Source organism: Eucyclogobius newberryi, unplaced genomic scaffold (genome assembly GCF_026437365.1).
Source record: "Eucyclogobius newberryi isolate DKJ021-1_F unplaced genomic scaffold, fEucNew1.0.hap1 SCAF_18, whole genome shotgun sequence".
In the NCBI taxonomy this organism is placed as follows: Eukaryota; Metazoa; Chordata; class Actinopteri; order Gobiiformes; family Gobiidae; genus Eucyclogobius; species Eucyclogobius newberryi.
Window position 1 is genome coordinate 2,647,781 of NW_027315812.1, and position 20,466 is coordinate 2,668,246.

Sequence of the window (20,466 nt, forward strand, 5' to 3'; positions counted from 1 at the left end):
CATCTGTTTCAGACCTGGTTCACACCTGGTTCACACCTGCTTCACATCTGCTTCACACCTGCTTCACATCTGCTTCAGACCTGGTTCACACCTGGTTCACACCTGGTTCACACCTGCTTCACATCTGCTTCACACCTGCTTCACATCTGCTTCAGACCTGGTTCACACCTGGTTCACACCTGCTTCACATCTGCTTCACACCTGCTTCACATCTGCTTCAGACCTGGTTCACACCTGGTTCACACCTGGTTCACACCTGCTTCACACCTGCTTAACACCTGCTTCACACCTGGTTCACACCTGCTTCAGACCTGGTTCAGACCTGCTTCACACCTGCTTCACACCTGCTTCACACCTGGTTCACACCTGGTTCACACCTGCTTCACATCTGCTTCACACCTGCTTCACATCTGCTTGAGACCTGGTTCACACCTGGTTCACACCTGGTTCAGACCTGCTTCACACCTGGTTCACACCTGCTTCACACCTGGTTCACACCTGCTTCACACCTGCTTCACACCTGGTTCACACCTGGTTCACACCTGCTTCACACCTGGTTCACACCTGCTTCACACCTGCTTCACATCTGGTTCACACCTGGTTCACACCTGGTTCACACCTGCTTCACACCTGCTTCACACCTGGTTCACACCTGCTTCACACCTGGTTCACATCTGGTTCACACCTGCTTCACACCTGCTTCACACCTGCTTCACACCTGCTTCACACCTGCTTCACACCTGGTTCACACCTGGTTCTCTGCAGGACGTGTGTGTGAGTGCGGTGAAACAGAAGGACATCGAGAGTAAACTCAAAGAGGTTCAGGGCGAGTGGAGCGCTCACACCCTCAGCTTCGCCCCCTTCAGGACCAGAGGAGAACTGCTGCTCAGAGGAAGTGACGTCACAGAGAAGCTGTCCAACATGGAGGACAGTTTGATGGTGCTGGCCTCTCTGCTCAGCAACAGGTCAGTCAGGTCTGGCCCCCGGGTCTGGCCCCTGAGGCCCCTGAGGCCCCTGAGGCCCCTTAGAACCCGGGGAGCTGACATGTTTCTTCTCTCAGGTACAACGCTCCGTTCAAGCTCCAGATCCAGCTGTGGGTACAGAAGCTCTCAGGCTCCGCCGAGATCCTGGAGAAGTGGATCTGTGTCCAGAACCTGTGGATCTACCTGGAGGCGGTGTTTGTGGGAGGAGACATCGCCAAACAGCTCCCACAGGTCCTGCTTTAGTCCTGCTTTAGTCCTGCTTTAGTCCTGCTTTAGACCTGCTTTAGACCTGCTTTAGACCTGCTTTAGACCTGCTTTGGACCTGCTTTAGTCCTGCTTTAGTCCTGCTTTAGTCCTGCTTTAGTCCTGCTTTAGACCTGCTTTAGTCTTGCTTTAGTCCTGCTTTAGTCCTGGTTTAGTCTTGCTTTAGTCCTGCTTTAGTCCTGGTTTAGTCCTGGTTTAGACCTGCTTTAGACCTGCTTTAGGCCTGCTTTAGACCTGCTTTAGTCCTGCTTTAGGCCTGCTTTAGACCTGCTTTAGACCTGCTTTAGACCTGCTTTAGACCTGCTTTAGTCTTGCTTTAGTCCTGCTTTAGTCCTGGTTTAGTCCTGGTTTAGACCTGCTTTAGACCCGCTTTAGTCCTGCTTTAGACCTGCTTTAGTCCTGCTTTAGGCCTGCTTTAGACCTGCTTTAGACCTGCTTTAGACCTGCTTTAGACCTGCTTTAGTCTTGCTTTAGTCCTGCTTTAGTCCTGGTTTAGTCCTGCTTTAGACCTGCTTTAGACCTGCTTTAGTCCTGGTTTAGTCCTGCTTTAGACCTGCTTTAGTCCTGGTTTAGTCCTGCTTTAGACCTGCTTTAGTCCTGCTTTAGACCTGCTTTAGACCTGCTTTAGACCCGCTTTAGACCTGGTTTAGTCCTGCTTTAGACCTGCTTTAGTCCTGCTTTAGTCCTGCTTTAGACCTGCTTAAGTCCTGCTTAAGTCCTGCTTTAGTCCTGCTTTAGTCCTGCTTTAGTCCTGCTTTAGTCCTGCTTTAGTCCTGCTTAAGTCCTGCTTTAGTCCTGCTTAAGTCCTGCTTTAGTCCTGCTTTAGACCTGCTTTAGACCTGCTTTAGACCTGCTTTAGTCCTGCTTTATTCCTGCTTTAGACCTGCTTTAGTCCTGCTTTAGACCTGCTTTAGTCCTGCTTTAGTCCTGCTTTAGTCCTGCTTTATTCCTGCTTTAGACCTGCTTTAGTCCTGCTTTAGTCCTGCTTTAGTCCTGCTTAAGTCCTGCTTTAGTCCTGCTTTAGACCTGCTTTAGACCTGCTTTAGTCCTGCTTTAGTCCTGCTTTAGACCTGCTTTAGACCTGCTTTGGACCTGCTTTAGTCCTGCTTTAGTCCTGCTTTAGTCCTGCTTTAGTCCTGCTTTAGTCCTGCTTTAGACCTGCTTTAGTCTTGCTTTAGTCCTGCTTTAGTCCTGGTTTAGTCTTGCTTTAGTCCTGCTTTAGTCCTGGTTTAGTCCTGGTTTAGACCTGCTTTAGACCTGCTTTAGTCCTGCTTTAGGCCTGCTTTAGACCTGCTTTAGACCTGCTTTAGACCTGCTTTAGACCTGCTTTAGTCTTGCTTTAGTCCTGCTTTAGTCCTGGTTTAGTCCTGGTTTAGTCCTGCTTTAGACCTGCTTTAGACCTGCTTTAGTCCTGGTTTAGTCCTGCTTTAGACCTGCTTTAGTCCTGGTTTAGTCCTGCTTTAGACCTGCTTTAGTCCTGCTTTAGACCTGCTTTAGTCCTGCTTTAGACCTGCTTTAGACCTGCTTTAGACCCGCTTTAGACCTGGTTTAGTCCTGCTTTAGACCTGCTTTAGTCCTGCTTTAGTCCTGCCCTAGACCTGCTTAAGTCCTGCTTAAGTCCTGCTTTAGTCCTGCTTTAGTCCTGCTTTAGTCCTGCTTTAGTCCTGCTTTAGTCCTGCTTAAGTCCTGCTTTAGTCCTGCTTTAGACCTGCTTAAGTCCTGCTTTAGTCCTGCTTTATTCCTGCTTTAGACCTGCTTTAGTCCTGCTTTAGACCTGCTTTAGTCCTGCTTTAGTCCTGCTTTAGTCCTGCTTTAGTCCTGCTTTAGTCCTGCTTAAGTCCTGCTTTAGTCCTGCTTTAGACCTGCTTTAGACCTGCTTTAGTCCTGCTTTAGTCCTGCTTTAGTCCTGCTTTAGTCCTGCTTTAGACCTGCTTTAGTCCTGCTTTAGTCCTGCTTTAGTCCTGCTTTAGACCTGCTTTAGTCCTGCTTTAGTCCTGCTTTAGTCCTGCTTTAGACCTGCTTTAGACCTGCTTTAGTCCTGCTTTAGTCCTGCTTTAGACCTGCTTTAGTCCTGCTTTAGACCTGCTTTAGTCCTGCTTTAGTCCTGCTTTAGTCCTGCTTTAGTCCTGCTTTAGACCTGCTTTAGACCTGCTTTAGTCCTGCTTTAGACCTGCTTTAGTCCTGCTTTAGTCCTGCTTTAGACCTGCTTTAGACCTGCTTTAGACCTGCTTTAGTCCTGCTTTAGTCCTGCTTTAGTCCTGCTTTAGACCTGCTTTAGACCTGCTTTAGACCTGCTTTAGTCCTGGTTTAGTCCTGCTTTAGTCCTGCTTTAGTCCTGCTTTAGACCTGGTTTAGTCCTGCTTTAGACCTGCTTTAGACCTGCTTTAGTCCTGCTTTAGACCTGCTTTAGTCCTGCTTTAGTCCTGCTTTAGACCTGCTTTAGACCTGCTTTAGTCCTGCTTTAGTCCTGCTTTAGTCCTGCTTTAGTCCTGTTTTAGTCCTGCTTTAGACCTGCTTTAGTCCTGCTTTAGACCTGCTTTAGTCCTGTTTTAGTCCTGCTTTAGACCTGCTTTAGACCTGCTTTAGACCTGCTTTAGACCTGCTTTAGTCCTGCTTTAGACCTGCTTTAGACCTGCTTTAGTCCTGCTTTAGTCCTGCTTTAGACCTGCTTAAGTCCTGCTTTAGTCCTGCTTTATTCCTGCTTTAGACCTGCTTTAGTCCTGCTTTAGACCTGCTTTAGTCCTGCTTTAGTCCTGCTTTAGTCCTGTTTTAGTCCTGCTTTAGACCTGCTTTAGACCTGCTTTAGACCTGCTTTAGACCTGCTTTAGTCCTGCTTTAGACCTGCTTTAGTCCTGCTTTAGACCAGCTTTAGTCCTGCTTTAGACCTGCTTTAGTCCTGCTTTAGACCTGCTTTGGTCCTGGTTTAGTCCTGGTTTAGTCCTGGTTTAGTCCTGCTTTAGTCCTGCTTTAGACCTGCTTTAGTCCTGGTTTAGTCCTGGTTTAGTCCTGCTTTAGACCTGCTTTAGTCCTGGTTTTGTCCTGGTTTAGTCCTGCTTTAGTCCTGCTTTAGACCTGCTTTAGTCCTGGTTTAGTCCTGCTTTAGTCCTGCTTTAGTCCTGCTTAAGTCCTGCTTTAGTCCTGCTTAAGTCCTGCTTTAGTCCTGCTTTAGACCTGCTTTAGACCTGCTTTAGACCTGCTTTAGTCCTGCTTTATTCCTGCTTTAGACCTGCTTTAGTCCTGCTTTAGACCTGCTTTAGTCCTGCTTTAGTCCTGCTTTAGTCCTGCTTTAGTCCTGCTTTATTCCTGCTTTAGACCTGCTTTAGTCCTGCTTTAGTCCTGCTTTAGTCCTGCTTAAGTCCTGCTTTAGTCCTGCTTTAGACCTGCTTTAGACCTGCTTTAGTCCTGCTTTAGTCCTGCTTTAGACCTGCTTTAGACCTGCTTTGGACCTGCTTTAGTCCTGCTTTAGTCCTGCTTTAGTCCTGCTTTAGTCCTGCTTTAGTCCTGCTTTAGACCTGCTTTAGTCTTGCTTTAGTCCTGCTTTAGTCCTGGTTTAGTCTTGCTTTAGTCCTGCTTTAGTCCTGGTTTAGTCCTGGTTTAGACCTGCTTTAGACCTGCTTTAGTCCTGCTTTAGGCCTGCTTTAGACCTGCTTTAGACCTGCTTTAGACCTGCTTTAGACCTGCTTTAGTCTTGCTTTAGTCCTGCTTTAGTCCTGGTTTAGTCCTGGTTTAGTCCTGCTTTAGACCTGCTTTAGACCTGCTTTAGTCCTGGTTTAGTCCTGCTTTAGACCTGCTTTAGTCCTGCTTTAGTCCTGCTTTAGACCTGCTTTAGTCCTGCTTTAGACCTGCTTTAGTCCTGCTTTAGACCTGCTTTAGACCTGCTTTAGACCTGGTTTAGTCCTGCTTTAGACCTGCTTTAGTCCTGCTTTAGTCCTGCCCTAGACCTGCTTAAGTCCTGCTTAAGTCCTGCTTTAGTCCTCCTTTAGTCCTGCTTTAGTCCTGCTTTAGTCCTGCTTAAGTCCTGCTTTAGTCCTGCTTTAGACCTGCTTAAGTCCTGCTTTAGTCCTGCTTTATTCCTGCTTTAGACCTGCTTTAGTCCTGCTTTAGACCTGCTTTAGTCCTGCTTTAGTCCTGCTTTAGTCCTGCTTTATTCCTGCTTTAGACCTGCTTTAGTCCTGCTTTAGTCCTGCTTTAGTCCTGCTTAAGTCCTGCTTTAGTCCTGCTTTAGACCTGCTTTAGACCTGCTTTAGTCCTGCTTTAGTCCTGCTTTAGTCCTGCTTTAGTCCTGCTTTAGACCTGCTTTAGTCCTGCTTTAGTCCTGCTTTAGTCCTGCTTTAGACCTGCTTTAGTCCTGCTTTAGTCCTGCTTTAGTCCTGCTTTAGTCCTGCTTTAGTCCTGCTTTAGTCCTGCTTTAGACCTGCTTTAATCCTGCTTTAGACCTGCTTTAGTCCTGCTTTAGTCCTGCTTTAGTCCTGCTTTAGACCTGCTTTAGACCTGCTTTAGTCCTGCTTTAGACCTGCTTTAGTCCTGCTTTAGTCCTGCTTTAGTCCTGCTTTAGACCTGCTTTAGTCCTGCTTTAGTCCTGCTTTAGTCCTGCTTTATTCCTGCTTTAGACCTGCTTTAGTCCTGCTTTAGTCCTGCTTTAGTCCTGCTTAAGTCCTGCTTTAGTCCTGCTTTAGACCTGCTTTAGACCTGCTTTAGTCCTGCTTTAGTCCTGCTTTAGACCTGCTTTAGACCTGCTTTGGACCTGCTTTAGTCCTGCTTTAGTCCTGCTTTAGTCCTGCTTTAGTCCTGCTTTAGTCCTGCTTTAGACCTGCTTTAGTCTTGCTTTAGTCCTGCTTTAGTCCTGGTTTAGTCTTGCTTTAGTCCTGCTTTAGTCCTGGTTTAGTCCTGGTTTAGACCTGCTTTAGACCTGCTTTAGTCCTGCTTTAGGCCTGCTTTAGACCTGCTTTAGACCTGCTTTAGACCTGCTTTAGACCTGCTTTAGTCCTGCTTTAGTCCTGCTTTAGACCTGCTTTAGACCTGCTTTGGACCTGCTTTAGTCCTGCTTTAGTCCTGCTTTAGTCCTGCTTTAGTCCTGCTTTAGTCCTGCTTTAGTCCTGCTTTAGACCTGCTTTAGTCCTGCTTTAGACCTGCTTTAGTCCTGCTTTAGTCCTGGTTTAGTCCTGCTTTAGTCCTGCTTTAGTCCTGCTTTAGACCTGCTTTAGTCCTGGTTTTGTCCTGGTTTAGTCCTGCTTTAGTCCTGCTTTAGACCTGCTTTAGTCCTGGTTTAGTCCTGGTTTAGTCCTGCTTTAGTCCTGCTTTAGACCTGCTTTAGACCCGCTTTAGTCCTGCTTTAGTCCTGGTTTTGTCCTGGTTTAGTCCTGCTTTAGTCCTGCTTTAGACCTGCTTTAGACCCGCTTTAGTCCTGCTTTAGTCCTGGTTTTGTCCTGGTTTAGTCCTGCTTTAGTCCTGGTTTTGTCCTGGTTTAGTCCTGCTTTAGACCTGCTTTAGACCTGCTTTAGTCCTGGTTTAGTCCTGGTTTAGTCCTGCTTTAGTCCTGCTTTAGACCTGCTTTAGACCCGCTTTAGACCTGCTTTAGACCTGCTTTAGTCCTGCTTTGGACCTGCTTTGGTCCTTCTTTAGTCCTGCTTTAGTCCTGCTTTAGACCTGCTTTAGTCCTGCTTTGGACCTGCTTTGGTCCTTCTTTAGTCCTGCTTTAGTCCTGCTTTAGACCTGCTTTAGTCCTGCTTTAGTCCTGCTTTAGTCCTGCTTTAGACCTGCTTTAGTCCTGCTTTGGACCTGCTTTAGTCCTGCTTTAGTCCTGCTTTAGTCCTGCTTTAGTCCTGCTTTAGTCCTGCTTTAGACCTGCTTTAGTCCTGCTTTGGACCTGCTTTGGTCCTTCTTTAGTCCTGCTTTAGTCCTGCTTTAGACCTGCTTTAGTCCTGCTTTGGACCTGCTTTGGTCCTTCTTTAGTCCTGCTTTAGTCCTGCTTTAGACCTGCTTTAGTCCTGCTTTAGTCCTGCTTTAGTCCTGCTTTAGACCTGCTTTAGTCCTGCTTTGGACCTGCTTTAGTCCTGCTTTAGTCCTGCTTTAGTCCTGCTTTATTCCTGCTTTAGACCGGCTTTAGTCCTGCTTTATTCCTGCTTTGGACCTGCTTTAGTCCTGCTTTAGTCCTGCTTTATTCCTGCTTTAGTCCTGCTTTAGTCCTGCTTTAGACCTGCTTTAGACCTGCTTTAGTCCTGCTTTAGACCTGCTTTAGTCCTGCTTTAGTCCTGCTTTAGTCCTGCTTTAGACCTGCTTTAGACCTGCTTTAGTCCTGCTTTAGACCTGCTTTAGTCCTGCTTTAGTCCTGCTTTAGTCCTGCTTTAGACCTGCTTTAGTCCTGCTTTAGTCCTGCTTTAGTCCTGCTTTAGTCCTGCTTTAGACCTGCTTTAGACCTGCTTTAGTCCTGCTTTAGTCCTGCTTTAGACCTGCTTTAGTCCTGCTTTAGTCCTGCTTTAGACCTGCTTTAGACCTGCTTTAGTCCTGCTTTAGACCTGCTTTAGTCCTGCTTTAGTCCTGCTTTAGACCTGCTTTAGTCCTGCTTTAGTCCTGCTTTAGTCCTGCTTTAGACCTGCTTTAGTCCTGCTTTAGTCCTGCTTTAGACCTGCTTTAGTCCTGCTTTAGTCCTGCTTTAGTCCTGCTTTAGACCTGCTTTAGTCCTGTTTTAGTCCTGCTTTAGACCTGCTTTAGACCTGCTTTAGACCTGCTTTAGTCCTGCTTTAGTCCTGCTTTAGACCTGCTTTAGTACTGCTTTAGACCTGCTTTAGACCTGCTTTAGACCTGCTTTAGTCCTGCTTTAGACCTGCTTTAGACCTGCTTTAGACCTGCTTTAGTCCTGCTTTAGTCCTGCTTTAGACCTGCTTTAGACCTGCTTTAGACCTGCTTTAGTCCTGCTTTAGTCCTGCTTTAGTCCTGCTTTAGACCTGCTTTAGACCTGCTTTAGTCCTGCTTTAGTCCTGCTTTGGACCTGCTTTAGTCCTGCTTTAGACCTGCTTTAGTCCTGCTTTAGACCTGCTTTAGTCCTGCTTTAGTCCTGCTTTAGTCCTGCTTTAGTCCTGCTTTAGTCCTGCTTTAGACCTGCTTTAGACCTGCTTTGGACCTGCTTTAGTCCTGCTTTAGTCCTGCTTTAGTCCTGCTTTAGTCCTGCTTTAGTCCTGCTTTAGACCTGCTTTAGACCTGCTTTAGTCCTGCTTTAGACCTGCTTTAGTCCTGCTTTAGTCCTGCTTTAGACCTGCTTTAGACCTGCTTTAGACCTGCTTTAGTCCTGCTTTAGTCCTGCTTTAGTCCTGCTTTAGACCTGCTTTAGACCTGCTTTAGACCTGCTTTAGTCCTGGTTTAGTCCTGCTTTAGTCCTGCTTTAGTCCTGCTTTAGAACTGGTTTAGTCCTGCTTTAGACCTGCTTTAGACCTGCTTTAGTCCTGCTTTAGACCTGCTTTAGTCCTGCTTTAGTCCTGCTTTAGTCCTGCTTTAGACCTGCTTTAGTCCTGCTTTAGTCCTGCTTTAGTCCTGCTTTAGACCTGCTTTAGACCTGCTTTAGTCCTGCTTTAGTCCTGCTTTAGTCCTGTTTTAGTCCTGCTTTAGACCTGCTTTAGACCTGCTTTAGACCTGCTTTAGACCTGCTTTAGTCCTGCTTTAGACCTGCTTTAGTCCTGCTTTAGACCAGCTTTAGTCCTGCTTTAGACCTGCTTTAGTCCTGCTTTAGACCTGCTTTGGTCCTGGTTTAGTCCTGGTTTAGTCCTGCTTTAGTCCTGCTCTAGACCTGCTTTAGACCTGCTTTAGTCCTGCTTTAGTCCTGGTTTTGTCCTGGTTTAGTCCTGCTTTAGTCCTGCTTTAGACCTGCTTTAGTCCTGGTTTAGTCCTGGTTTAGTCCTGCTTTAGTCCTGCTTTAGACCTGCTTTAGACCTGCTTTAGTCCTGCTTTAGTCCTGCTTTAGACCTGCTTTAGACCTGCTTTATACCTGCTTTAGACTTGCTTTAGTCCTGGTTTTGTCCTGGTTTAGTCCTGCTTTAGACCTGCTTTAGACCTGCTTTAGACCTGCTTTAGTCCTGGTTTAGTCCTGGTTTAGTCCTGCTTTAGTCCTGCTTTAGTCCTGCTTTAGACCTGCTTTAGTCCTGGTTTTGTCCTGGTTTAGTCCTGCTTTAGTCCTGCTTTAGACCTGCTTTAGTCCTGGTTTAGTCCTGGTTTAGTCCTGCTTTAGTCCTGCTTTAGACCTGCTTTAGACCCGCTTTAGTCCCGCTTTAGTCCCGGTTTTGTCCTGGTTTAGTCCTGCTTTAGTCCTGCTTTAGACCTGCTTTAGACCCGCTTTAGTCCTGCTTTAGTCCTGGTTTTGTCCTGGTTTAGTCCTGCTTTAGTCCTGGTTTTGTCCTGGTTTAGTCCTGCTTTAGTCCTGCTTTAGACCTGCTTTAGTCCTGGTTTAGTCCTGGTTTAGTCCTGCTTTAGTCCTGCTTTAGACCTGCTTTAGACCCGCTTTAGACCTGCTTTAGACCTGCTTTAGTCCTGCTTTAGACCTGCTTTAGTCCTGCTTTGGACCTGCTTTGGTCCTTCTTTAGTCCTGCTTTAGTCCTGCTTTAGACCTGCTTTAGTCCTGCTTTGGACCTGCTTTGGTCCTTCTTTAGTCCTGCTTTAGTCCTGCTTTAGACCTGCTTTAGTCCTGCTTTAGTCCTGCTTTAGTCCTGCTTTAGACCTGCTTTAGTCCTGCTTTAGACCTGCTTTGGTCCTGGTTTAGTCCTGGTTTAGTCCTGCTTTAGTCCTGCTCTAGACCTGCTTTAGACCTGCTTTAGTCCTGCTTTAGTCCTGGTTTTGTCCTGGTTTAGTCCTGCTTTAGTCCTGCTTTAGACCTGCTTTAGTCCTGGTTTAGTCCTGGTTTAGTCCTGCTTTAGTCCTGCTTTAGACCTGCTTTAGTCCTGCTTTAGACCTGCTTTAGACCTGCTTTAGACCTGCTTTAGTCCTGCTTTAGTCCTGCTTTAGACCTGCTTTAGACCTGCTTTAGACCTGCTTTAGACTTGCTTTAGTCCTGGTTTTGTCCTGGTTTAGTCCTGCTTTAGACCTGCTTTAGACCTGCTTTAGACCTGCTTTAGTCCTGGTTTAGTCCTGGTTTAGTCCTGCTTTAGTCCTGCTTTAGTCCTGCTTTAGACCTGCTTTAGTCCTGGTTTTGTCCTGGTTTAGTCCTGCTTTAGTCCTGCTTTAGACCTGCTTTAGTCCTGGTTTAGTCCTGGTTTAGTCCTGCTTTAGTCCTGCTTTAGACCTGCTTTAGACCTGCTTTGGACCTGCTTTAGTCCTGCTTTAGTCCTGCTTTAGTCCTGCTTTAGTCCTGCTTTAGTCCTGCTTTAGACCTGCTTTAGACCTGCTTTAGTCCTGCTTTAGACCTGCTTTAGTCCTGCTTTAGTCCTGCTTTAGACCTGCTTTAGACCTGCTTTAGACCTGCTTTAGTCCTGCTTTAGTCCTGCTTTAGTCCTGCTTTAGACCTGCTTTAGACCTGCTTTAGACCTGCTTTAGTCCTGGTTTAGTCCTGCTTTAGTCCTGCTTTAGTCCTGCTTTAGACCTGGTTTAGTCCTGCTTTAGACCTGCTTTAGACCTGCTTTAGTCCTGCTTTAGACCTGCTTTAGTCCTGCTTTAGTCCTGCTTTAGTCCTGCTTTAGACCTGCTTTAGACCTGCTTTAGTCCTGCTTTAGTCCTGCTTTAGTCCTGCTTTAGACCTGCTTTAGACCTGCTTTAGTCCTGCTTTAGTCCTGCTTTAGTCCTGTTTTAGTCCTGCTTTAGACCTGCTTTAGACCTGCTTTAGACCTGCTTTAGACCTGCTTTAGTCCTGCTTTAGACCTGCTTTAGTCCTGCTTTAGACCAGCTTTAGTCCTGCTTTAGACCTGCTTTAGTCCTGCTTTAGACCTGCTTTGGTCCTGGTTTAGTCCTGGTTTAGTCCTGCTTTAGTCCTGCTCTAGACCTGCTTTAGACCTGCTTTAGTCCTGCTTTAGTCCTGGTTTTGTCCTGGTTTAGTCCTGCTTTAGTCCTGCTTTAGACCTGCTTTAGTCCTGGTTTAGTCCTGGTTTAGTCCTGCTTTAGTCCTGCTTTAGACCTGCTTTAGACCTGCTTTAGACCTGCTTTAGTCCTGCTTTAGTCCTGCTTTAGACCTGCTTTAGACCTGCTTTAGACCTGCTTTAGACTTGCTTTAGTCCTGGTTTTGTCCTGGTTTAGTCCTGCTTTAGACCTGCTTTAGACCTGCTTTAGACCTGCTTTAGTCCTGGTTTAGTCCTGGTTTAGTCCTGCTTTAGTCCTGCTTTAGTCCTGCTTTAGACCTGCTTTAGTCCTGGTTTTGTCCTGGTTTAGTCCTGCTTTAGTCCTGCTTTAGACCTGCTTTAGTCCTGGTTTAGTCCTGGTTTAGTCCTGCTTTAGTCCTGCTTTAGACCTGCTTTAGACCCGCTTTAGTCCTGCTTTAGTCCCGGTTTTGTCCTGGTTTAGTCCTGCTTTAGTCCTGCTTTAGACCTGCTTTAGACCCGCTTTAGTCCTGCTTTAGTCCTGGTTTTGTCCTGGTTTAGTCCTGCTTTAGTCCTGGTTTTGTCCTGGTTTAGTCCTGCTTTAGTCCTGCTTTAGACCTGCTTTAGTCCTGGTTTAGTCCTGGTTTAGTCCTGCTTTAGTCCTGCTTTAGACCTGCTTTAGACCCGCTTTAGACCTGCTTTAGACCTGCTTTAGTCCTGCTTTAGACCTGCTTTAGTCCTGCTTTGGACCTGCTTTGGTCCTTCTTTAGTCCTGCTTTAGTCCTGCTTTAGACCTGCTTTAGTCCTGCTTTGGACCTGCTTTGGTCCTTCTTTAGTCCTGCTTTAGTCCTGCTTTAGACCTGCTTTAGTCCTGCTTTAGTCCTGCTTTAGTCCTGCTTTAGACCTGCTTTAGTCCTGCTTTAGACCTGCTTTGGTCCTGGTTTAGTCCTGGTTTAGTCCTGCTTTAGTCCTGCTCTAGACCTGCTTTAGACCTGCTTTAGTCCTGCTTTAGTCCTGGTTTTGTCCTGGTTTAGTCCTGCTTTAGTCCTGCTTTAGACCTGCTTTAGTCCTGGTTTAGTCCTGGTTTAGTCCTGCTTTAGTCCTGCTTTAGACCTGCTTTAGTCCTGCTTTAGACCTGCTTTAGACCTGCTTTAGACCTGCTTTAGTCCTGCTTTAGTCCTGCTTTAGACCTGCTTTAGACCTGCTTTAGACCTGCTTTAGACTTGCTTTAGTCCTGGTTTTGTCCTGGTTTAGTCCTGCTTTAGACCTGCTTTAGACCTGCTTTAGACCTGCTTTAGTCCTGCTTTAGTCCTGCTTTAGTCCTGCTTTAGTCCTGCTTTAGACCTGCTTTAGTCCTGGTTTTGTCCTGGTTTAGTCCTGCTTTAGTCCTGCTTTAGACCTGCTTTAGTCCTGGTTTAGTCCTGGTTTAGTCCTGCTTTAGTCCTGCTTTAGACCTGCTTTAGACCCGCTTTAGTCCTGCTTTAGTCCTGGTTTTGTCCTGGTTTAGTCCTGCTTTAGTCCTGCTTTAGACCTGCTTTAGACCCGCTTTAGTCCTGCTTTAGTCCTGGTTTTGTCCTGGTTTAGTCCTGCTTTAGTCCTGGTTTTGTCCTGGTTTAGTCCTGCTTTAGTCCTGCTTTAGACCTGCTTTAGTCCTGGTTTAGTCCTGGTTTAGTCCTGCTTTAGTCCTGCTTTAGACCTGCTTTAGACCCGCTTTAGACCCGCTTTAGACCTGCTTTAGTCCTGCTTTAGACCTGCTTTAGTCCTGCTTTGGACCTGCTTTGGTCCTTCTTTAGTCCTGCTTTAGTCCTGCTTTAGACCTGCTTTAGTCCTGCTTTGGACCTGCTTTGGTCCTTCTTTAGTCCTGCTTTAGTCCTGCTTTAGTCCTGCTTTAGTCCTGCTTTAGTCCTGCTTTATTCCTGCTTTAGACCGGCTTTAGTCCTGCTTTATTCCTGCTTTGGACCTGCTTTAGTCCTGCTTTAGTCCTGCTTTATTCCTGCTTTAGTCCTGCTTTAGTCCTGCTTTAGACCTGCTTTAGACCTGCTTTAGTCCTGCTTTAGACCTGCTTTAGTCCTGCTTTAGTCCTGCTTTAGACCTGCTTTAGACCTGCTTTAGTCCTGCTTTAGTCCTGCTTTAGTCCTGCTTTAGACCTGCTTTAGTCCTGCTTTGGACCTGCTTTGGTCCTTCTTTAGTCCTGCTTTAGTCCTGCTTTAGACCTGCTTTAGTCCTGCTTTAGTCCTGCTTTAGTCCTGCTTTAGACCTGCTTTAGTCCTGCTTTAGACCTGCTTTGGTCCTGGTTTAGTCCTGGTTTAGTCCTGCTTTAGTCCTGCTCTAGACCTGCTTTAGACCTGCTTTAGTCCTGCTTTAGTCCTGGTTTTGTCCTGGTTTAGTCCTGCTTTAGTCCTGCTTTAGACCTGCTTTAGTCCTGGTTTAGTCCTGGTTTAGTCCTGCTTTAGTCCTGCTTTAGACCTGCTTTAGTCCTGCTTTAGACCTGCTTTAGACCTGCTTTAGACCTGCTTTAGTCCTGCTTTAGTCCTGCTTTAGACCTGCTTTAGACCTGCTTTAGACCTGCTTTAGACTTGCTTTAGTCCTGGTTTTGTCCTGGTTTAGTCCTGCTTTAGACCTGCTTTAGACCTGCTTTAGACCTGCTTTAGTCCTGGTTTAGTCCTGGTTTAGTCCTGCTTTAGTCCTGCTTTAGTCCTGCTTTAGACCTGCTTTAGTCCTGGTTTTGTCCTGGTTTAGTCCTGCTTTAGTCCTGCTTTAGACCTGCTTTAGTCCTGGTTTAGTCCTGGTTTAGTCCTGCTTTAGTCCTGCTTTAGACCTGCTTTAGACCTGCTTTGGACCTGCTTTAGTCCTGCTTTAGTCCTGCTTTAGTCCTGCTTTAGTCCTGCTTTAGTCCTGCTTTAGACCTGCTTTAGACCTGCTTTAGTCCTGCTTTAGACCTGCTTTAGTCCTGCTTTAGTCCTGCTTTAGACCTGCTTTAGACCTGCTTTAGACCTGCTTTAGTCCTGCTTTAGTCCTGCTTTAGTCCTGCTTTAGACCTGCTTTAGACCTGCTTTAGACCTGCTTTAGTCCTGGTTTAGTCCTGCTTTAGTCCTGCTTTAGTCCTGCTTTAGACCTGGTTTAGTCCTGCTTTAGACCTGCTTTAGACCTGCTTTAGTCCTGCTTTAGACCTGCTTTAGTCCTGCTTTAGTCCTGCTTTAGTCCTGCTTTAGACCTGCTTTAGACCTGCTTTAGTCCTGCTTTAGTCCTGCTTTAGTCCTGCTTTAGACCTGCTTTAGACCTGCTTTAGTCCTGCTTTAGTCCTGCTTTAGTCCTGTTTTAGTCCTGCTTTAGACCTGCTTTAGACCTGCTTTAGACCTGCTTTAGACCTGCTTTAGTCCTGCTTTAGACCTGCTTTAGTCCTGCTTTAGACCAGCTTTAGTCCTGCTTTAGACCTGCTTTAGTCCTGCTTTAGACCTGCTTTGGTCCTGGTTTAGTCCTGGTTTAGTCCTGCTTTAGTCCTGCTCTAGACCTGCTTTAGACCTGCTTTAGTCCTGCTTTAGTCCTGCTTTAGTCCTGCTTTAGACCTGCTTTAGTCCTGGTTTTGTCCTGGTTTAGTCCTGCTTTAGTCCTGCTTTAGACCTGCTTTAGTCCTGGTTTAGTCCTGGTTTAGTCCTGCTTTAGTCCTGCTTTAGACCTGCTTTAGACCCGCTTTAGTCCCGCTTTAGTCCCGGTTTTGTCCTGGTTTAGTCCTGCTTTAGTCCTGCTTTAGACCTGCTTTAGACCCGCTTTAGTCCCGCTTTAGTCCTGGTTTTGTCCTGGTTTAGTCCTGCTTTAGTCCTGGTTTTGTCCTGGTTTAGTCCTGCTTTAGTCCTGCTTTAGACCTGCTTTAGTCCTGGTTTAGTCCTGGTTTAGTCCTGCTTTAGTCCTGCTTTAGACCTGCTTTAGACCCGCTTTAGACCTGCTTTAGACCTGCTTTAGTCCTGCTTTAGACCTGCTTTAGTCCTGCTTTGGACCTGCTTTGGTCCTTCTTTAGTCCTGCTTTAGTCCTGCTTTAGACCTGCTTTAGTCCTGCTTTGGACCTGCTTTGGTCCTTCTTTAGTCCTGCTTTAGTCCTGCTTTAGACCTGCTTTAGTCCTGCTTTAGTCCTGCTTTAGTCCTGCTTTAGACCTGCTTTAGTCCTGCTTTAGACCTGCTTTGGTCCTGGTTTAGTCCTGGTTTAGTCCTGCTTTAGTCCTGCTCTAGACCTGCTTTAGACCTGCTTTAGTCCTGCTTTAGTCCTGGTTTTGTCCTGGTTTAGTCCTGCTTTAGTCCTGCTTTAGACCTGCTTTAGTCCTGGTTTAGTCCTGGTTTAGTCCTGCTTTAGTCCTGCTTTAGACCTGCTTTAGTCCTGCTTTAGACCTGCTTTAGACCTGCTTTAGACCTGCTTTAGTCCTGCTTTAGTCCTGCTTTAGACCTGCTTTAGACCTGCTTTAGACCTGCTTTAGACTTGCTTTAGTCCTGGTTTTGTCCTGGTTTAGTCCTGCTTTAGACCTGCTTTAGACCTGCTTTAGACCTGCTTTAGTCCTGGTTTAGTCCTGCTTTAGTCCTGCTTTAGTCCTGCTTTAGACCTGCTTTAGTCCTGGTTTTGTCCTGGTTTAGTCCTGCTTTAGTCCTGCTTTAGACCTGCTTTAGTCCTGGTTTAGTCCTGGTTTAGTCCTGCTTTAGTCCTGCTTTAGACCTGCTTTAGACCCGCTTTAGTCCTGCTTTAGTCCTGGTTTTGTCCTGGTTTAGTCCTGCTTTAGTCCTGCTTTAGACCTGCTTTAGACCCGCTTTAGTCCTGCTTTAGTCCTGGTTTTGTCCTGGTTTAGTCCTGCTTTAGTCCTGGTTTTGTCCTGGTTTAGTCCTGCTTTAGTCCTGCTTTAGACCTGCTTTAGTCCTGGTTTAGTCCTGGTTTAGTCCTGCTTTAGTCCTGCTTTAGACCTGCTTTAGACCCGCTTTAGACCCGCTTTAGACCTGCTTTAGTCCTGCTTTAGACCTGCTTTAGTCCTGCTTTGGACCTGCTTTGGTCCTTCTTTAGTCCTGCTTTAGTCCTGCTTTAGACCTGCTTTAGTCCTGCTTTGGACCTGCTTTGGTCCTTCTTTAGTCCTGCTTTAGTCCTGCTTTAGTCCTGCTTTAGTCCTGCTTTAGTCCTGCTTTATTCCTGCTTTAGACCGGCTTTAGTCCTGCTTTATTCCTGCTTTGGACCTGCTTTAGTCCTGCTTTAGTCCTGCTTTATTCCTGCTTTAGTCCTGCTTTAGTCCTGCTTTAGACCTGCTTTAGACCTGCTTTAGTCCTGCTTTAGACCTGCTTTAGTCCTGCTTTAGTCCTGCTTTAGACCTGCTTTAGACCTGCTTTAGTCCTGCTTTAGACCTGCTTTAGTCCTGCTTTAGTCCTGCTTTAGTCCTGCTTTAGACCTGCTTTAGTCCTGCTTTAGTCCTGCTTTAGTCCTGCTTTAGACCTGCTTTAGACCTGCTTTAGTCCTGCTTTAGTCCTGCTTTAGACCTGCTTTAGACCTGCTTTAGTCCTGCTTTAGACCTGCTTTAGACCTGCTTTAGTCCTGCTTTAGTCCTGCTTTAGACCTGCTTTAGTCCTGCTTTAGTCCTGCTTTAGACCTGCTTTAGACCTGCTTTAGTCCTGCTTTAGACCTGCTTTAGTCCTGCTTTAGACCTGCTTTAGACCTGCTTTAGACCTGCTTTAGTCCTGCTTTAGTCCTGCTTTAGACCTGCTTTAGTCCTGCTTTAGACCTGCTTTAGACCTGCTTTAGACCTGCTTTAGTCCTGCTTTAGACCTGCTTTAGACCTGCTTTAGACCTGCTTTAGTCCTGCTTTAGTCCTGCTTTAGACCTGCTTTAGACCTGCTTTAGACCTGCTTTAGACCTGCTTTAGTCCTGCTTTAGTCCTGCTTTAGTCCTGCTTTAGACCTGCTTTAGACCTGCTTTAGTCCTGCTTTAGTCCTGCTTTGGACCTGCTTTAGTCCTGCTTTAGTCCTGCTTTAGTCCTGCTTTAGTCCTGCTTTAGACCTGCTTTAGACCTGCTTTGGACCTGCTTTAGTCCTGCTTTAGTCCTGCTTTAGTCCTGCTTTAGTCCTGCTTTAGACCTGCTTTAGTCCTGCTTTAGTCCTGCTTTAGTCCTGCTTTAGTCTTGCTTTAGTCCTGCTTTAGACCTGCTTTAGACCTGCTTTAGTCCTGGTTTAGTCCTGCTTTAGTCCTGCTTTAGTCCTGCTTTAGTCCTGCTTTAGACCTGCTTTAGTCCTGCTTTGGACCTGCTTTAGTCCTGCTTTAGTACTGCTTTAGACCTGCTTTAGACCTGCTTTAGACCTGCTTTAGTCCTGCTTTAGTCCTGCTTTAGTCCTGCTTTAGACCTGCTTTAGTCCTGCTTTGGACCTGGTTTAGTCCTGCTTTAGACCTGCTTTAGTCCTGCTTTAGTCCTGCTTTAGTCCTGCTTTAGTCCTGCTTTAGACCTGCTTTAGTCCTGCTTTAGACCTGCTTTAGACCTGCTTTAGACCTGCTTTAGTCTTGCTTTAGTCATGATTTAGTCCTGCTTTAGTCCTGCTTTAGACCTGCTTTAGTCCTGCTTTAGTCCTGCTTAAGTCCTGCTTTAGTCCTGCTTTAGACCTGCTTTAGTCCTGTTTTAGTCCTGCTTTAGACCTGCTTTAGTCCTGCTTTAGTCCTGGTTTAGTCCTGGTTTAGTCCTGCTCAAGACCTGCTTTAGTCCTACTTTAGACCTGCTTTAGTCCTGCTTTAGACCTGCTTTAGACCTGCTTTAGTCCTGCTTTAGACCTGCTTTAGTCCTGGTTTAGTCCTGCTTTAGTCCTGCTTTAGTCCTGGTTTAGTCCTGGTTTAGTCCTGCTCAAGACCTGCTTTAGTCCTACTTTAGACCTGCTTTAGTCCTGCTTTAGACCTGCTTTAGACCTGCTTTAGTCCTGCTTTAGACCTGCTTTAGTCCTGGTTTAGTCCTGCTTTAGTCCAGCTTTAGACTTCCTTTAGACCTGCTTTAGTCCTGCTTTAGTTAAACCTGGTTTAACCTGGTTTAACCAGGTTTAGACCTGGTTTAGACCTCATTTAAACCTGGTTTAACCTGGTTTAACCAGGTTTAGACCTGGTTTAGACCTGGTTTAGACCTCATTTAAACCTGGTTTAACCTGGTTTAACCTGGTTTAAGCTGGCTTGTGTTGCAGGAGGCGAAGAGGTTCCAGATGATCGATAAGTCGTGGCAGAAGATCATGAATCGCGCTCACGACGTCTCAAACGTCGTCCAGTGCTGCGTCAGCGACGAGACGCACAGTCAGGTGACCAACACGAGGACGTGTCCCTCATGTCTCTCTCTGTCCCTCACGTCCCTCTGGTGTCTCCTCAGATGTTGTCTCACCTCCTGGAGCAGCTGGAGCTCTGTCAGAAGTCTCTCTCTGTCCCTCACGTCCCTCTGGTGTCTCCTCAGATGTTGTCTCACCTCCTGGAGCAGCTGGAGCTCTGTCAGAAGTCTCTCTCTGTCCCTCACGTCCCTCTGGTGTCTCCTCAGATGTTGTCTCACCTCCTGGAGCAGCTGGAGCTCTGTCAGAAGTCTCTCTCTGTCCCTCACGTCCCTCTGGTGTCTCCTCAGATGTTGTCTCACCTCCTGGAGCAGCTGGAGCTCTGTCAGAAGTCTCTCTCTGTCCCTCACGTCCCTCTGGTGTCTCCTCAGATGTTGTCTCACCTCCTGGAGCAGCTGGAGCTCTGTCAGAAGTCTCTCTCTGTCCCTCACGTCCCTCTGGTGTCTCCTCAGATGTTGTCTCACCTCCTGGAGCAGCTGGAGCTCTGTCAGAAGTCTCTCTCTGTCCCTCACGTCCCTCTGGTGTCTCCTCAGATGTTGTCTCACCTCCTGGAGCAGCTGGAGCTCTGTCAGAAGTCTCTCTCTGTCCCTCACGTCCCTCTGGTGTCTCCTCAGATGTTGTCTCACCTCCTGGAGCAGCTGGAGCTCTGTCAGAAGTCTCTCTCTGTCCCTCACGTCCCTCTGGTGTCTCCTCAGATGTTGTCTCACCTCCTGGAGCAGCTGGAGCTCTGTCAGAAGTCTCTCTCTGTCCCTCACGTCCCTCTGGTGTCTCCTCAGATGTTGTCTCACCTCCTGGAGCAGCTGGAGCTCTGTCAGAAGTCTCTCTCTGTCCCTCACGTCCCTCTGGTGTCTCCTCAGATGTTGTCTCACCTCCTGGAGCAGCTGGAGCTCTGTCAGAAGTCTCTCTCTGTCCCTCACGTCCCTCTGGTGTCTCCTCAGATGTTGTCTCACCTCCTGGAGCAGCTGGAGCTCTGTCAGAAGTCTCTCTCTGTCCCTCACGTCCCTCTGGTGTCTCCTCAGATGTTGTCTCACCTCCTGGAGCAGCTGGAGCTCTGTCAGAAGTCTCTCTCTGTCCCTCACGTCCCTCTGGTGTCTCCTCAGATGTTGTCTCACCTCCTGGAGCAGCTGGAGCTCTGTCAGAAGTCTCTCTCTGTCCCTCACGTCCCTCTGGTGTCTCCTCAGATGTTGTCTCACCTCCTGGAGCAGCTGGAGCTCTGTCAGAAGTCTCTCTCTGGATATTTGGAGAAGAAACGCCTGGTCTTCCCCAGGTTCTTCTTCGTGTCGGACCCGGCCCTGCTGGAGATCCTGGGCCAGGCCTCGGACTCGCACACCATCCAGGTACCAGCGTGAGGGCATCTGACACGAGGACGGGGAGGGCATCTGACTCACGCTGTGGTTCTCCTAAAAGGCCCACCTGCTGAGCCTGTTCGACAACGTGAACCGCGTCGTCTTCAGCGACAAAACCTACGACAAGATGTTGAGTTTTCAGTCTCAGGAAGGAGAGAGTGTGGAGCTGGAGCAGGAGGTGCTGGCCCAGGTACTGCACTGGACTGGACCGGACTGGACCGGACTGGACCGGACTGGACCCGGACTGGACCGGACTGGACCGGACCGGACTGGACCGGACTGCACCGGACTGCACCGGACTGGACCGGACTGGACCGGACTGGACCCGGACTGGACCGGACTGGACCGGACTGGACCGGACTGGACCCGGACTGGACCGGACTGCACCGGACTGCACCGGACTGGACCGGACTGCACCGGACTGCACCGGACTGGACCGGACTGGACCGGACTGGACCCGGACTGGACCGGACTGGACCGGACTGGACCGGACTGGACCCGGACTGGACCGGACTGCACCGGACTGCACCGGACTGGACCGGACTGGACCGGACTGGACCGGACCGGACTGCACCG

At 47.6% G+C, this 20,466-nt stretch overlaps 1 protein-coding gene across 1 annotated transcript in view; it reads left to right on the forward strand.

The window, feature by feature from the left end:
* The window catches only part of dnah5l (dynein, axonemal, heavy chain 5 like), a 314,079-nt gene that overhangs the window by 12,378 nt on the left and 281,235 nt on the right, over positions 1 to 20,466 (forward strand). Inside the window, exons 11-15 of the mRNA XM_072451290.1 lie at positions 766 to 965; positions 1,061 to 1,214; positions 18,413 to 18,523; positions 19,726 to 19,881; positions 19,952 to 20,080. Coding sequence (XP_072307391.1) covers positions 766 to 965; positions 1,061 to 1,214; positions 18,413 to 18,523; positions 19,726 to 19,881; positions 19,952 to 20,080 — 750 coding nt within the window. The remainder of the gene's footprint in view (positions 1 to 765; positions 966 to 1,060; positions 1,215 to 18,412; positions 18,524 to 19,725; positions 19,882 to 19,951; positions 20,081 to 20,466) is intronic.